We start from the raw sequence: 17,887 nt of genomic DNA on the forward strand, positions 1-17,887 counted from the left end.
GCTTATTACATGTAAGTTTGAGAGGACTGTGTGTATAAACGAATGCAAAAACAGCATTTAAAACATAACACGTACTTGCGCGCAACGTCATAAATGATTACCTTATAGGACCACGTTAGTCTACCTTTAGTAAATTCAAATCGATCATCGACTGGGTATTCTATAGCGAAAAGGGTGCTACCGTGTTTCATTGAAAATTTGCCTTATGCATCTTCTAAAACAGTACTTCAACAATTCAGTGTAATGCGATGCAACTTGCAATATCTCGAAATCCTGATCTTGATTCAAATTTTCGTTGATGTTCGAGTAATCAGGTCTCGCCTGTGAGGATTCTACACGTATTAAAAAAGTAACGCGTCTTGAATTAACGCAGTGGAAAGGTGCAGCACTTTAACTTATAGGAATTTTATTAATGCGAATAGAAAATCCCCTCTTGATTTGATGAGATCAGGAACCAAACAAACAGAGAAACGGAACAAGAATTATGTCGCTCAATGAGCTAAGAACAAGGTGTAACATGAATTTTTTGCGCAAAAAATAGATTTCAAGATTAAAATATACTAAACATAGAAGACCCTACTTGCTTATATTAAGTGACAAAGAGATTTAGAATTGTGGATTTAAGTGGTAGATATTAGTGTAGCGGAAATTAAGGGACTTCTCAATGGCGTTAATTTCCTCTCATAGAGTAATAGAAAACAAAAATTGAGCTTTTAAGTAATGTTAATAAACAAGAAGTAATATAGTTCATTAGGTTTTGAGTTTTTTTTTCCAGTTGTTTTTAAAATCATTTTTTGAGTATTTTTGACCGGATGAAATGAATGTTTAAGAACGACTTCAAACACATTTCCAAAAGTGGGCCTCCCTACACAGTATACACAAATTACTGTTAAGCTAACGAAACAAACAAGATCAGTGAAATTATTATGCAAGGAATATTAGCTTTTTTTTAAAGGAAACAATTACTAAAGAAGTTTTTGACCAATTGCAATGTAAAGAACATGCACGTGCGTTATCGATGCCTTTCTCATCACAGCCAAGGTCGCTGGCTAAGGTTACTATCACACATTGCTTATCACGCCTGTAGAAAATGTGACTTAAAACCAAAATAATACAATAAAGAATTACCACAAATTCAACATTGCCAAAGAACTACATGGTGTACCCACGCCATCACAGAAGGGGGTACTCTTACTGCGCATGAGCCTAGAAGTTTATGACGAAAGTCAGATAGCGTCCCTCTGTTGTGAAGAATCTTGTTCGCCTCGAGGTAAGTCACTAGATAAGTTAGCGGTTCAATTTTATAATCGAAATCGTTAGATTCCGAGGGGATACCTTTCTTTTTTGACTAGAGTTCGAATTAATGGTTGTCCGTGACTTAGAGAATATTCGAAGCTCGGATTAACACACAGTGGCCGTTTCAATTTTTCTTTAAATACTGAGGAATTGAGGGGGACAAACGAGTTTTCGCAAAAAGAGATAGAAAAGCCTAACTTCATAAAGTTAATTTCAACTTGGCTCTTTTTTAACAAGCTGCCGCAAAAAGTTGATATAAAATGGCCATGCTAAACTGGCTTTGCCGATTCGAAATACCACATATCGTATCGAGAAACACACAACAGGCCGTGCCAGATGTAAATTCGATATGTTTGCGAAACGTTTGCTGCAATGTACCAAGGAAAACGGTATTTATATCTAAGCGACCTCAATTCTAGTACGACTTTTAATTACGTAAAAACAAAAACTTTAGGTAATGGGAAGGTTTGATTCGCTCATGATTGTGCTGTGTATGTGACCCAAACTCAGCGATTGAAAATTGCATGTTTGCTGAAAATAAAATAATGATAGTTTGGTCGTGACCTCGAACAACGAAAAGCTAAATTTATGTGCAATTCTAATTTTTAGGGCTTTTAATCTACCGCAAAGGATGGGAAATCATTTCTTTAATATAAAAGAGCTGCAGGATAATTACGTTAAATTAAAAATAAGCTATGGAACAAAAAACCCGCCAGTCGTAAATTTCCGCCTTCTGTTTTTTTTGTTGACTTTGGTGCCTCGTTAATAATAAAGTTCTGACAAGAAAAACTAGATGTAATTAGACGCCCAAATAAACTTTATTCCATGTTCTTACAAAAATTATCCTCACGGCCAACTGCAAAGGAATAAACTCAATTAAGAAAAAAGTGATTTTAAATCTACAATAATGCAGTCACGTTTTATGTGTTCCTCTCAATTTATATTAATGTTTGGATTGCTGTAGTTAATCAGAAAGTGAAAGGTGACAGAGAAAAAATAAAAACAAAACATAAAACAAATAAAGGGATAATCAAGTTATAGCGGATCTTTCGTTTCCGTTTGTAATGTCACGTTCCAAAATCTCTTCATTTGCATAGTTCTATTATTGCCTAAAGGCTACATCCGTATGCGGAAGTAGGTTGTCCAAACAGTCATACAACTGAATGCGTGCGATTGTCTTTCAACTTGCACAACTAAGACTTGCAGCAAAACAAGCAGAACATTCGTCTTAATTGTATTCATATCCATAATCACTCTTTATAGCTAGCGTCAAAATGAATGTTAGGTCGAAGCGGTTATTCGAAAAATAACAATCAGAAAATTCAGCTCTCATCACAAGTATAGTAATGGTGCATGCCAACAGTAATAGTGCGGACCACTGAGGAAACACCAGTTTTGCAATTTTGGACGAAAAGAGTTTTACATAAGTTTGGTAAAAGAAAAGAAAGCAAGAAATTGAAACAAAGATTCGGTTCTTCCCAACATAGAGACATAATTTCTATTGTCATTTATGAAAGTTTTCCAGGTTCTAATTGTATAACCTTAGAATTGCTTTATGTCGGAAACCTGTTTTTCCCCAGGACTACAATGTAGCAAAATCTTCATTAAACGTTGTTTCTCGAGCAAACATTTGCTTTGGAGTATCAAATTTCGGCGTGGAAACGATAGCTTCTCAAAAGAAACACTCTATTATTTCATTATTTCCAGACGATACCTCCAATCTAACGAGAATGAGAATGCACCATAAAATAATTAACGAAAGACTTAAGCTGCTAGATTAATATCAAACTGCCAGGTTATTCTTTGGACGTAATTAATTGATCGGCCAAAGCCCTGGCTACTGAAAGTTTGACAAAGTTATCGCCACATTGGAAGTTATCGACAGAACTCGTAATACGAATTTCTTGCAAGGGATACAGTTTGTGTCGCAAAACAGCTTTCCAAGCAAAGAGGTGTTGAAATAATCTATGGCTGAGTTAAAGAAGGCGAAGGTTCTCAATTATTTTTGCTTTTTCACTGTTTTTTTTTTAGATGAATTTGTTATCATGTTCTATTATCTGATCAATACGAGCACATTTTCATGGAAACAAGTCTACATAGGTTAGACTGCAGGATTTGCAAGGTAGAAAACATAAAGGAAGGAGTTGTCTCGCAGTTAGGTACTGGTATCTCATCTGAAAAGTCAACTTGAATTCGTGTAAAACACAAAAATAATTAATTAAAATAGGTACGCCCGCAGCTAGAAAGACCAAAAACATAACGAAATTCGATTTTTGTGGAAATTTCACTGCATTCCACTTTTGCATCTCGCTCACAAATTGTCTCGTGTTTTATCTTCCTAGCTAAGACGTTCGATGCCTTATTGTCAGAAAAGATAACCAGTTATTTTACATCTGCATTCCTCAGTGAAGGTGAATATGGTAATTTGAAGTTGAACGTTTCAAGTTATAATTCTGGGAGGCAAAGCAATTTTCCACATTTTCCACTATGACGAGATTTAAAAATGAAATCAAAACTCAAACGAATGTTTCGGCGGAAAAAGGCGAGGACGCGAGCAATTTAAATACAAATGGAATAATAATAAAATAATTAAATACCGCGGAAAGAAAATTTATCCTTTAACGTTGGGTATATAGACGGATTTCATTTTGCATGGTTCTATTTTGATTCAGTTTTCAATTTGTTCAAATGTTTTATCTTTCTTTATCTGAAAATATTTATTCGCAATATGTTTCACAGCAGGTCTTTTCCATACGTAATAACGCGTTTATTCAAAGTGAAAAATAATGATGTCTCTAACTGTGAATCATCTTCAACCAAACACACACACACAAAAAATGCTCTGAGAAAATATGAAATTATTGGTCATGGAAGCTGTGACTGTAATACAATTTTGTGTGGAAAGTAATTAGTTGACCTCGTGCATAGTACATGACTTGGTGCATGCATGGTACAGTCTTGGTTGGCAGACAAAGTTATGTTTACAAACTGACTTCCCTAGCTGTTAGTTCATTATAAAAATATGAATCAGTTAGGACAGATAAGGAACAATTAAGTTAGCGGTAACAAAGGAATAAAGGAACGGCAGATGTACATCTGAAATTGAAAAAACCCATGTTGACAAACCAAATTACACTGCGGTTGCATTGGTTGGTTGGAGTAACTTGATTCGTCACCAAATGGACGTGGTTTTACAATTTATTTGAAATTTAAAGTGATGACTATTTTTTTAATTTTATCAGTGCAAGTTTGGGTTTCTACAGACACTAATCACAAACCCTCCAACCGCACGATTAAACTACATTAAGGTATGATAAAATGGACAATGCGGACTTCAAACGAAAATGGATCAACTTTTACCGTTTGACTAAAGAAAACTGAAGGTCTTGTACTAGGCCTTATCTTTAATAAGCTTTGCAGTTTTGAAATTCATTCAGTCTACTTAACCAGGCTCTGAAAGCAGGGAAAATATATTTTTGCGAAAACAGACTAAGTTTTAAACGCCATAACATCGAGATAGTTGATCATTTAAAATCAACACTGTATATGAATAAAGAATAATGCTTCGAGAATCTCTCTTGTTCTGTTTTTCTTTTAAGAAGATCAGATGGACGGAAAACTAATATGACATGGTTTTGATGAGAGAAAATTTTGTTACACATATATCGTACGTTTTTTTGTCCATGCTGTTATTTTTTTTTTTTTTGAGAAATAGTTAAGACAGGAGAACACCTTTAAAATTAAATGGGAAGGGCGGATTCCAAAATCTAGATTTCACACAACAGTGAATTAGGGAAGGTAAATATTTCTTTTCAAAAACAAATTTGTTTTCCAAATGACTTCGAGTTCAATTTGGAATAAAAAAATGACTTCGAGTTCAATTTAGAATAAATAAAACATGTAAATTATTTAAAGACTAAGTCTACAGTCTTTGAAAAATGCACGAGTACTTATTTATTTCAAATTGCACGAGAACATCATTTGATTACTTGTTAATAATATACATGCAATTTAATTTCATCTTTCTGCACTCAATTTTATCTTTCCGCCCTCAATTTCATTTTTCTGCGCTCAATTTCATCTTTCTGCCCTCAATTTCATCTTTCTGCGCTCAATTTTATCTTTCTGCCCTCAATTTCATCTTTTTGCGCTCAATTTCATCTTTCTGCGCTCAATTTCATCTTTTTGCGCTCAATTTCATCTTTCTGCGCTCAATTTCATCTTTTTGCGCTCAATTTCATCTTTCTGCGCTCAATTTCATCTTTTCGCCCTCAATTTCATCTTTCTGCCCTCAATTTCATCTTTCTGCCCTCAATTTCATCTTTCTACGTTCAATTTTATCTTTCTGCCCTCAATTTAATCTTTCTGCGCTCAATTTCATCTTTTTGCGCTCAATTTCATCTTTCTGCGCTCAATTTCATCTTTCTGCCCTCAATTTCATCTTTCTGCGCTCAATTTCATCTTTCTGCCCTCAATTTCATCTTTCTGCGCTCAATTTCATCTTTCTGCGCGCAATTTCAAATTTCTCCCTTGTTTGGGATTAATTGACATGCTCTCAGCCAATCAGGACGCTGAAATTTTTGCATGTACATTATTTGTTGGCGTATTGTTGTCTTAGTTAATAGTCCAATCTCAGGCCTGGCCAGTAACAATGAAAATTAGAGTTTTTCTTTAACGCTGACGCTGATAACAAAATCGTGTACTTTTCTTACTTCTGATGCGAACATACTATTATAATTTAATTTTATGTTTAAATTTTATAGTTGAAATAGTTAAGACTCCGAAATCTTAAAATATTTACCGAAAAGTAACTTAGTAACCACACCGAATTTGAAGTGCAGTAACTGATTTTATTCTCACTAGTTCCACTCTTGTGCACGTGAATATAGAGCCAACTCTCGTTATAGCGGATACCCTTGGGACGTACTGTTATTTGGTGTCCGTTATAGCGAGCGTCCGAAATGGCGGGGTGTGATGAAAATGACCCGGTTTTTGGTTATGAAATGCCACGTACTGCTCTACTCTTTTAGGATTTCCAGTTTCTTTTAATAAGCGGTGTTCGTTTACTTCGATTCACAATCTTATAATATAGGTTAAAATCATGAGTAAGACCACAGAATAATTATGTCATTTAATCCGTCCAATTTGTCCGTGGTAACGAGGGAAGTACAGTAAAAATGCTGGTTTGGGACCACATGATGTGTGCGCAATCCCGTTATACCGCGAGTTGTTTCCATACATTTCTTTGCAGCTGCGTCCTGGAATGTAGCTTCTGTCCGTAATAAGCGGTGTCCATAATAGCGAGCTGTACGCAAGGCGACAGTGGACTGTATTGCAATCGTCAGTAGAATCACCTTTGCAAAACAGGTTCTGGCAAACTTGTTTTTCCTTCTGACCTTGAAAATTACCTACCCAGGGGCGTAGCCAAGGGCCGGGTGCTGGGGTGCCCAAGACCCCTCTTTTGTAAGCCTTCTTTAAGCAAACAACCTACAAAAGGTGGCGAAAATGATAGGACAATCTGGCGAGTACCCTTACTTTGACACAGTGTATCCCCCCCCTTTGAAAACTCCTGGCTACGCCCCTGCTACCACCTTCCTTAAGTAGAATCAAGGTTAACTCTTGCTTGAGACAGTTCTATTCACCTATTTTCATAAGGCTACTCATTGCTTGCTTCACTAGATAAGTACGTTCTGGAATTACCTCCAAGTTCCCTGTCTTGAGCCCCTGATTATCTCTTCGCGAGAATCCTAGGGGTGTCTACAATTAACATACACCCTCCTGTGCTGAACCTTGAAATAAACGCCTTGATACCACTGCACACATCAGAGCGGGGTTTTAAAAGTTGCTTTTCTCCAAAGTTATAACTTGTTTCTTTCATGTCTTTATTCCTCCTGCAGGATCAATGTTCCTCTTTTGAAGGAGATAAATGTTGCACAGCCTTTAACCTGGTCATTTTGAATAACCCTTCAAGTAGCGGTGTTAACCAGCGAAGAAACTGAATATCATTTCGTGAAAGATTTTAAGGTTTGAAGTGGAATAGAGAAAAACGCTATGAGCCACCCGACGAACTTCTCCAAAGTCACTGAGACAGAAAAATACATCAAGCTTGGCTTGTATGCATTGACTTTTCTGCTTGCTGTAGCTGGAAATTCTCTTGTTCTTCTTATTCTATGGAGGAAGAAGCGGAAGTCTGTAAACGACACACTTATTTTTAACTTGTCAATGTCTGACTTAACACTCATGTTGCTGTCTTTACCAGTGAACGCTTTTTTCCTTGGAGGTATCGAGTTTCCAATGGTCTTGTGCAAGTTTGTCTCTCCGCTTATGACCGCCACTTTCAACGTCAGCATCTTCACTCTCACGTTTATGGCGGTTTACCGCTGGCGCGTAATTGTCAATTCCTTACGACCGGAAATGCGTCACAGATACGTCATCATATGGATTATCATTATTTGGATCGCGGGATTTGTGCTTCTACTTCCGCTCATCATTGTGGCGGAAACCGAGGAGACCGGAGGATGTAAAGAGAACTGGAAACTATATCAGAGTCGCGTGTACACAGCAGTCTTGTTTGCACTGCAATACGTTCTACCGCTGACAACCATCGCTGGCGCTTACATATTGATTGGAATTGACATAGGGAAAGCTAAAGAACGAAGCGACTCTGACGCACAGGATCGCTTTGCTTCAGAAGTACGCCGAAAAGAGGACCTACAAATTATCAAGATGATGGGCTTGATAGTGATATTATTCGCAGTCTGCATGTTACCAATTCAAGTCGCTTGGCTTATTGCCGACTTTGGTGCAGAGGAGCACAAAAAAGTCGGCGATATTTTATTAAGAGTTGCAGATATCGCAGCGTATTTGCACGCCTGTGTGAATCCCATAGTTTATGGAACTATAACAAGATATTTCCGTCGTGAATACGTTAGATATGTGAAATCCATTTTCTGTTGCAGAACTTAAAACCGAAAAGCTTTTGCATCAGTTTAGTATGCAGCATTTAGAGAACGAAACTACAGCTTGTAAGAGGCAATCGAAAACTTAGGCTAAACTACACATGAACTATTAAACCCTGGAACCAAAGGAGATCTCCACGTTATTATGGAAGAAAAACGCGAGAGGAAGAATCAAGGATAAGTAACATTTGGAAAATTGGGACGGAGCACTGCTTCCCGGATATCGGGGCTTACTTTGATAGCATACTTTAAAAGGTGCAATTTATTTGCAGTAATTACAGAAATTGAAGAATCTTCTCACTTCATTCGGAGATACAGCTCCTTTAAATTCGTGCAAAGCAGTATAGTAAGCTATATGATTATGCAATGTATGTAAGTAACTGGTCTAAGACAGAGGGGAATAAATTACAATTTAAGACAAGCGTTCGAGATACTGCATGAATTTGAAATGATCCAAAACACTAAAACGGCTGCGACATTTTATTTGGAATAATCCGTGGAAAGCTAAAATGTCTGTGCGCCAGTTATCTTACGAAAAACCAAAACAAGACAAAAAACAAACAACAAAACAAAAAACAAAAAAAACGCGGAAACCATACTAAGGTTTAAGAATAAAAGGAAGGCTACAAGAACTCGTAAGGAAGAATGTTTTCCCTTCCCATGCTAGCAGAATATTTTGAGTTTGGAAAATAGTATCGTTTCGAAGCGTTTACTATTTTTTTGATCTAATGCGATAAGGTGTACGAATTGGCGTTGGTACCTTTGCGACGCACTAGACCGCGCGAAGGCAACAGCTGAACTTAACATAGTAGTGCTGGCTTCCCTGTGATTATGGCACCCATAATAACCCATTCATTAAATGGACGCCCGGTGAACTTAGATGATACATTTCTGAAGTCCTGATCAAAGTCGATGCTACTCCGGCCCAATTCATAAATTTAAGTAAGGCACCAAGGGCCCGTTTCTCGAAGGTCACGAAAAGTCTTCGCACCCGGAAAGCCATAGCAAAATCTCGAAGCTTATGATTACCGAGCTGTTTTATTCACGTATTTTCAATGTGAACAGAGGTTCCCTTCATACAAGAAGTTTCAACCCTATACACTTCTCCATTTTTAGCTACAGATGGACTGAAAATGGCTTTACGGGCCCGAAAAGTTTCCGGGCCTTTTCGAGAAACGGGCCCCAGGAGGCTGCAAATATGTGAAAATTATTCAAACTTTTGGATAGGTCCGCAGAGCATGCACAATGCCCCTGGCATTACAAGCGAACACCAGCTGGCCATTGAAGCGACTTTATAGACTGTGTCAGAACGGTTAGTTAATGTTCTTGCTTCATTTATTCACTTCATCTTTCAAACCAAAAATCAATCGATAAAGCTATCTTCTGCTTTGACCACATTATAGACTAAAGTAAGACGTGGCAAAAACTGAGTTAGCAAAATACCTCGAACGCGGCCTGTAACCGTCTCTACCGACGCGCTGTTGGGCGAAGAGAAGAGTGTAAAAATACACTCAGGTGTGATAAAATATATGAAAATTGACCTGTCAAGATAAGTCACTTTTCTATTCAAACAGCTTTTAGCAAATTACAAAATTCAAATTGTCCATTTTACAAAAGCTAACAGTTTACTCTGTGTTAAGGATGAAATTAATTTGATCAATTAGAAGCAGTAACCAGTAGTTTCCGGAAGTTATGAAATGCTCTCGAAATAACAGAACACAAAAGTTTCGAAACCAAAAGTCGGAGGATAAATTTGTATTCTGTTTTTAGTAATTTCGATGCTGATTATGATGACGATAGAGAGGTATTTTCTTGTGGTGTATGTTAAGTCTGTGCATGTAAAAGGAATCTGTTGTTGTGAAACCATCTGCTCAGCCAGGTTAATGTTTTTTCAAGACATTTTTAGATTGACAAATTTGACGAAATAAATTGAAAGGATGCGCGTACGTCATGACCTCTTGCCAATATTTTCCCGAAATATTGCAAAAGGCGTCTGGATTGCTCATTACAGCAGTAGTAGGAGTAGGAAAATTGCAGAGTGATGGCAACAGAAAACGTTTCCGAAGACGCGAAGCAGAAAGCAGTGGAACAACTGTTCTGCCGGGCTTCTACAACATCTCCATTTAACGGACATTTGACATTTCTTTCCGTTTTAAACTCTATATTTTCTATTACAGCATTTCTTGGAAATGTTTTAATTCTAGTTGCTCTTCGCAAGGAGTCTTCCCTTCATCCGCCGTCCAAACTATTGCTTCGTAGCCTTGCAGCAACTGATGTTTTTGTTGGTCTCATTTCGGAGCCTCTTGCTGTTGCTTATTGGCTGTCTGAACAGTATGGATATTGTGATATTCGTCGCTTTTTATATGCGGGGGTTTCGGTTACAGGTACTATTTTGTGTGGAGTGTCTCTGTTGACAACAACTGCTATAAGCGTGGACCGACTTCTCGCCCTGTTGTTGAGATTGAGATACAGACAAGTCGTAACTTTGAAGCGAACCTACATGATCGTTATTACCTTTTGGATTCTGCCGACTATCGTATCAACAACGTACTTTTGGAATTTCCTTATAACCTTGCGGTCGATCGTGATAGGTATATTACTGTGTCTAGTAACCTCAATTTTCTCCTACACTAAGATTTTCCTAACCCTCCGAGATCTCCAAACTCATGTTCAAAACCAGCCTCAGCAACTGAACCAAACAAGCCCATTGAACATAGCGCGATACAAAAAGGCAGTGTCCAGTGCACTCTGGTTGCAATTGACGCTGGTCACTTGTTATCTACCCCGCGCTATAGTGCTGGCTTTGTCGACTAATACTGAATTATCTTCATTTGCCTTTCTCGCCAGGAAATACACAGCCACTTTAGTTTTCTTAAACTCATCATTAAACCCGCTTCTTTACTGCTGTAAGGTAGAAGAAATACGAAAAGCAGTAAAGGACACAATCGGACAGGTGTTTTCCTGTTAATAGCTCTTGTCGAGTAATACGTATTTTGTCTTAGCTTAACAAGAACAAACAAACAAAAACATAGACAACGGTTAAGAAGATTGCGTGTATGAAAAATTTAGAGCGGTGCTTGTTCAGTTTAGGATGTCAGTATTGCATGCAGTAAAACTTCATTTTTGTACATTCAAACTTTGTTTTGATAACTGGTAATTTAGACATGATGGAATTAATTATTCGAACAACATCACTTTGTCAAAAATGTTTGATAAAATAGCCAACGGTTTAGGTGGGTTAAGCTGCTCAAGCGATGTCTCTTTTCATTTAAAAGACGCAAAGGAACTGGCGAGAAATCTTAAAGAGATCTTGTATTTTGGTTTGGAATGAACTTGTAAGTTATAAAGGAAAAAATAATACCCTCGTGTAATGCGGGATAAAGTTCGATTGTGTACAGTCGATTCTCGGGCCGCGGAGCACGGTAAATATGACTTAATTTGGACAGTGAACGTTTGAGTTCCGATTGGTCTGGTTTTTCATGAATTATCTTCACTCTTATTTCCAAAATTCAAAGAATATTCCTAAAAAAAAATAGACTGAAATAGAATATAATAATAATTGGAGGATTAATATAAATAAATGACACCATGCAGTAGTTTCTAAAGAATTGTGATCTGTTCATTGAGGCAGATGTTTATTTTTATATTTTCTCAAGATGAGTTATTTGAGGAACATTTCTCACAATATAGTCAATGACGACAGGAATGAATAAATTAAAGAACACTTTTTCCAAACGATAATTTAAGGCGGTTGATAAGAAATTGATAGTTTTCCTTTATTTTATATAACCCTTAAAAAACAGAAATTCTTTGGAACATTTTAAATTATTTAAGAAGTAAACTTCTGTACGACTGTTTTAAATATCTTCTCAAATGAAATCATTTCTAACACTGAACACTAAATGTCGAAACCAAATTTTGAAGTTTATATGAAACACTTTAAAGTAGTGGTGAGATGACACTGATGATGAAATTTTACAATTTCTCTGAACCTTGAACCTTGGCAATTATTTACAGTTTTAGCTTTTAGATAATGCAAAAAGGATTTCAATATATATAACATTATTCTGGTACAATATTTTTGCCCACTAAAAACTGAAATTGCTTGATTTCCAGCCTGGCAATTTATCAGCTCAAAAACGAGGTTAGTCAGGCTAATTCTAGTACTTACAAAAAAAAATCTGTTATTGGCAGCCATTTATGTAAAGGGTCTACTCATAGATCTAAAATGTTATACAGCGATTTTGGTAAATCATATTGAAACATTTCCGTATCGCTGCCGAACAACTGAAGAACTCCATAAAGTCGCTCCTTGGAGATTTGTGAGTAGTAAAATGAAACTTTGGAAGACGTCCTTGACGGCTTGATTTCCGGAAACGAAACATTTAACTTTCTGCTTATGCCAGACATTTCCAAAACATAGGGAGCTTCCTGTTCAAGATTTTCGAATTTTCCAATGAAGTCGTATTGAATTCCACAAGGTTGGCAAAGTTTGTCGTATGTTTGCCAGTGTTCGTTCCAATACCCTTTTCCAATGTTTATAACGTAGTTTAAATACTCGTCGAATGTTATATTTTTATGCTCTGGATTACCGCCTGGTCTGTATCGTTTAATTATTTCCCGTCCATAATTATTGTGAAAATCGGAATCCCCGCTGTAAAATTTGTCAAGATAGGCGGAGAGAAGTCTTTCGAAAGGCTCTCGTACAAACACAAATTTAAAATACGTTTTCAGCATTAAGTCAACTTCTTCCATTGGGTAATTTCCTAAGAATTTAAAGTTTCGTGCATCGTGAATCCCAAGTTTTGTTTCTGCTCCATCAAGACTCGCCATGACTGTTTTCCACTGGGTACAAGCAACTTTAGGAATGTAACAAAATAATATTTTGAACTTTTCATCAACAATGATATTGTAAAGCCTTTTACTTTCCAAGGTGTGGTTGGTTCTGTTGTTTCGTTTACAGAAGTCCCTGATTGTTACTTGTCTTTCTAAGTTTATAGTCGGAATAGATTCCAGACCTCTAGCATGCTGAAAAAAGAAAACATGAAGTGTTATGAAATTATGCCATGATTCTGACGTTGTTTGTTTTAGAGGTATAAGGTGGGATCATCGGTTTCTATATCACTAAGGGGGATAGGGAGAGACTTCATTTGTTTTTACCCAAGGGAACTTTTTGTCTGGAGTGTGCAGGAATACGCAAAAAGCCATCGTAATTTGTTGGTAAATCTGATCAAAAACTTTCACATTTCTTCATACAATAGATGAAAGCATTGCATCCTTATGTCTTTATGGTCACTAGTAAAAATTGTGCTTATACTGAGTGTGAGTAAATTTAGAGGGGTATTTTTAAAAAGAAAATCTAATAGCTTTACAGCTCGGCGAGATTAAGATCAATTACGAGAGAAACATATAAGAAACTTTCATGGCTATTTTTAAATGTCCTACACACAGCATAGCCCTTGCAGAATCATAATTTGAAAATTAATGGAGATTTGTTTGTGGTTAAAAATTTATGTATTCTTAAAAACAGAGCCGTAGAACGAGACTAGAAGATGCTAATTTTCTTCCAAAATTGTCTTGATACAATATACCAGAGCATGAGAGTTTTAAAAATGGCGAATTTCGAACTCTCCTCGATTTCAAAAAAACTAAAGTGTTTCAGAACCTTTGAAAGTTATTTTCCAAGACAACTCAATATAGAGTTTATTTGAACAAAATATAAAGAAAGCCGAAATTTCACGACTGTTGGCACATTGACGCTATTAACAGAAATTGGTTCTCGCCGACGTCATAGCAATGGATGTAAAGCACTATCAAGTAAAGTAGAAAACCCTGGTTTGGACCGTCTCAACAGCCATGTTGTTGTTTTCCTTTCCTTATCCAAAAATTTCAATTTGTTCGGGGACACCGAAATGGCTGTCATGAACGATTTCTGTTCTTTCCTACACTGAAAAACAAAACAATTCCACAAACCTGACTCATTCTGCTACTGGGAGGCTCCCATGCTGTCAAATGAAGGTAGAGGGAACTTGTAATTAACCATGAACAATTAACAATTATTGGACGAGGTTGAGCAAAATATCGTGATTTGTCAGTGGAGAGCAGATCAATTATTAGACGTAGCCAAGAAGCCGAAGGCTGAGGTAAACAATTGATCTGCGAGATACCGACAAATCACGATATTTTGCGATAACCGAGTTTAACAATTGTTTTATCATCCGATTACCAAATTTTTTTTTCCCATATCTAAATCAATCTCTGACAGCTCCGGGAAACGATCCGCCATTTTTCACATAAGAGCGTGGTTACAATTACGCATGAGCAGAATATTATTTGGAGCAAACCACATTTAGACTCCATTACGCATGAGCGGACCATTATTTGTAGGCAGTTATTTCTAGGTCACGTGGTGGGCTCTCGGCCAATGAAAAGGAAGAATAAAATACATCGAATGATAATATTAATTATTTGCCAGCGAATCAAGTATAAATGTCAATACCTGTCAAAGATTGCTGGTCTCCAATACATATTAATCCAGTAGATGCAAGGTAATCAACCTAAGGTCACGTGTGTGGCGGTATAAGGGGATGACTCACGTGATTACATCTATTTTAATCTAATGCCCCGTCCACACTACGCCGGAGAAACTTAAAAGCGGAGTTTTCACTCTGAAAAAGCCTCAAGTGTTTTACGTCGACACTACGCCGGAGAGACTTGAAAACGCAACAATCATTCGTCTTTTTGGTTTTGTGTTTAAATGAAACCTCGGGCAGAGAATCACATGATTATTGTGTCGCCACCGTTTTCGAAAACCTCCGTTTTCAAGACGTGTTCTGTTCACACTAAAACGCAAAGCCGGCGTTTTCAAATTCCTCCGGTTTGAAGGGCGTTTTCGAAAAGTTCTGTTTTCGTGACGGATTAGTGTGGACGGTAGGCCTAACCGTAGAAATAAAGCTGCATTTTCAAATTTCTCTGGCGTAGTGTGTACAGGGCCCGAAATCGACGGTCCGCGTCACTTACAACTTGCTCCTGAACAAGTTAAGCTCGGTTTGTTTTTTTTTTTCCACGTCAAAAGAATAGGACCGGTGTGGTCATGTGGCATATTATACCAGAGCTCAGTAAAAATACATCGCACAAAAGAGGGACATTAATTTACATTTTCTGTTCAGAGTAAATACAAGAGGAGTAAATCTTCAACTCGTCAGTTGAAGAAATCATCAAATCTGGTTTGACAGCCGCATTCAGACCATTTCGCGGCCATTATTTAACAAATATATATACTCCATTTCGCAGTTTTCTGTTCACATATAAGGGAACTTAAAATGAAGAACCGAGTACGTAACCTAAGAAAAGAAATGAATGTAAATTAAACTTCCGAATTTTCTTGTCATGTAGATATGTTCAATACAGTACATCTGTCGGTCTAGACGCTTACACAAACTAAATATGTAAAGACTCCGTTCAAATCCAAATAGAAACACAAAAAATATAGCCATCGTGGTTAAACTTCTTCAAAAATAGGCAGAATTTAGTCATTTCTTTGTTGCGATTTTGTAGAAAGCAGCTTCAAAATCTACCAAAATGGTAATCGCGAATGCGAAGTAATTGTTTGCACATTAATCTTCCTTTTCGTGAGACAGCGGTGATGCCTCCGTGGTTTTCTTAAGCCTCCTTGTATGGATAAACAGATAACGTCAAATTGAGGTAAACACAACAACAACAACAACCAAAAAGAAACTGGCCTCGAGACAACGGAAAGTCGGTCCCTGATATTTTTGTTGTGAACCTGACGATACCGTAATTATTTCCCACATGACGTCGCAGTACAAGTGGAATCTGTTTACCGTTCTCCGTTATAATTTAAGACTCACTTTTACAATCATGCCGTGACAGGACTAAAAGGTTTCTTAATCGTATACAGTAAATATGAAAACAAATAAAAGCAACAAAACGTGAAATACGTAAAATTATTTTCACGACTTGCAATTAGCTACTTAATTTCGCTAAAAAAGTAAGCCTGCAGGCTGTTGTTTCTTATCTTATCGGCTTTGATAGGACACATGCTGACCGCGCTCAGCGTTAACTATGGTGAAAATCTCGCGCTCACAGTGTAATTGTTAAGTTCTGGTCTTTGATACAATTACTCTGCCACAAAAGAACTTTAATCAACTGTTTAAATTACTTCAACGTTTATGCATTAGATGAGATAAACTCTCTCGTTTCAATCGTGTACTTTAATGTTTATATTGAAAACATGGTGTTGTCAACGCAAGAAAATCATTTTGCGTGAGCTCAATTTTGCCCAAATTGTACGAGTTGCAATTGCACAGTAACTTAGTCATGTAAGTCTTACATTTCACTTCTTACCGCGATGAGCCACGTTATATTGTCCCTCAGATCTTTGTAAAATGCTCTTTCGTTAACGAGATCCAGTCCCGGCAACTGGTAAGAATACGTATTGGGATTTTGTCAAAAAATTTCTTAACCAGACTCAAGGCATAATTAACAATATTATATAATTCGTTGTTAGTCCCTCCGTTGTACTTAGAAAGAATAAGTCATTGCAACGATATAACAAGAGAGGAAATTAACTCTCCATTATTCTTACCTTTCTTGGGAATTTGTAATGAGTTGATCCATGTAACGTACAGAAAAGAGGAAAAAATTACAGTAAAACTTAACGTGCAAAATGTGAACAAAAGTCTTTGGTCTCGCATTCTGTCTTTATAGTGACTTGATGTGGAACTAGTTTTTCCTAAAAATATATATTTATTTTCACTTAATCTTTGTTTGTAACGTGACTGATTATTTAGACTTGAACTAAGCACTAAAATTCCATCAAAGAACTTCAGTAACCACTAGCAACCACTCATTTTTGAGTCAAGGAAAAAAAGTAACACTCATTACTGGTTTTTTCATGGTTTGAAATGAACTAACGGGTGGATTTTTCCAACGAAAAACTCATTTATATCAATTGATTATTCCGCCACGTCTTTTAATGAAGCGTGACCGAGTACATCGGAACATAACCGCGGTGTACAAATGAAAAGCTTTTAGATTTAAATAACGAACTAATATTAATTTCAAATAGGTAAGCCTTTTGAGATGCTTATTTTTGCTCCCGAAGAAAAAGCACTCCGTTCTAACGCTGCTGAAATTATTTTTCAAAAAACAAATTCAATAAGTACAGAGGTAAATATACAGAAATCGCTTGTTCATTTAGTAAAACGTACGTCCTTTGAACAGGTTTGAAGGTGAATGCATGGTCATAATTAACATTCTAATTTCCAAAAATTCCATACATTAGAAAGTCCAGATGTTCAAACTAATTGCTCGGAAATAATCTAAAACGACATTTCTGTAAATAACATGATCTTTCTTTAATGCACAGGAGATCATTGAATTGATATAAAACCAACCGACAAGGCTTTTAAAGCGACTTAAAATCGATTAAACGATGTGGAGTTGTCAGCAGTTATTTACTTTTTCTCATATTTGCATTATTATTCCATTTAATCTCTCCAGCGGCAAATAAACGAATTTCGGATTTTGGTTCCTTTAAATGTGATTTTGACGACATAGCACCATGGAGCTTTGCTTAAGTGGTATCCTGAAGGCTGTTAACTGTTGGA

The 17,887-nt window shown here is 36.8% G+C and overlaps 3 protein-coding genes across 3 annotated transcripts; 2 read left to right on the forward strand and 1 right to left on the reverse strand.

Annotated features, from left to right (window-relative positions):
* Positions 1 to 774: 774 nt before the first annotated feature.
* LOC110045309 (neuropeptide Y receptor type 6-like) lies at positions 775 to 8,676 on the forward strand. Its single transcript, XM_020750907.2, has 2 exons — positions 775 to 1,270; positions 7,194 to 8,676. Exon 2 carries the CDS (start codon positions 7,348 to 7,350, stop codon positions 8,260 to 8,262), a length of 915 nt encoding a protein of 304 aa, XP_020606566.1. The 5' UTR covers positions 775 to 1,270; positions 7,194 to 7,347; the 3' UTR covers positions 8,263 to 8,676.
* Positions 8,677 to 10,286: 1,610 nt separating this feature from the next.
* Positions 10,287 to 11,763, forward strand: LOC110045305 (adenosine receptor A3-like). The gene has a single exon (XM_089296355.1). It carries the CDS (start codon positions 10,297 to 10,299, stop codon positions 11,221 to 11,223), a length of 927 nt encoding a protein of 308 aa, XP_089152481.1. The 5' UTR covers positions 10,287 to 10,296; the 3' UTR covers positions 11,224 to 11,763.
* A 247-nt stretch (positions 11,764 to 12,010) lies between these two features.
* LOC110045307 (carbohydrate sulfotransferase 11-like) lies at positions 12,011 to 16,990 on the reverse strand. The gene is made up of 3 exons (XM_089296356.1): positions 16,864 to 16,990; positions 14,229 to 14,260; positions 12,011 to 13,283 (listed from the first exon to the last, which is right to left on the reverse strand). Exons 1-3 carry the CDS (start codon positions 16,970 to 16,972, stop codon positions 12,471 to 12,473), a joined length of 954 nt encoding a protein of 317 aa, XP_089152482.1. The 5' UTR covers positions 16,973 to 16,990; the 3' UTR covers positions 12,011 to 12,470.
* Positions 16,991 to 17,887: the final 897 nt, after the last annotated feature.

Source organism: Orbicella faveolata, unplaced genomic scaffold (genome assembly GCF_042242905.1).
Source record: "Orbicella faveolata isolate gen_17 unplaced genomic scaffold, um_ofav_v1 contig_26, whole genome shotgun sequence".
In the NCBI taxonomy this organism is placed as follows: Eukaryota; Metazoa; Cnidaria; class Anthozoa; order Scleractinia; family Merulinidae; genus Orbicella; species Orbicella faveolata.

Excerpts from the sequence above, each read along its gene's own strand:
- LOC110045305 (XM_089296355.1), top strand. The coding sequence starts at position 10,297 with ATGGCAACAGAAAACGTTTCCGAAGACGCGAAGCAGAAAGCAGTGGAA.
- LOC110045307 (XM_089296356.1), bottom strand. The coding sequence starts at position 16,972 with ATGCGAGACCAAAGACTTTTGTTCACATTTTGCACGTTAAGTTTTACT. Across the intron at positions 14,261-16,863 it reads ATTACAAATTCCCAAGAAAG|CATGGGAGCCTCCCAGTAGC; the intron begins GTAAGAATAATG and ends TTCATTTGACAG. Across the intron at positions 13,284-14,228 it reads CCAGTAGCAGAATGAGTCAG|CATGCTAGAGGTCTGGAATC; the intron begins GTTTGTGGAATT and ends TTCTTTTTTCAG.
- LOC110045309 (XM_020750907.2), top strand. The coding sequence starts at position 7,348 with ATGAGCCACCCGACGAACTTCTCCAAAGTCACTGAGACAGAAAAATAC.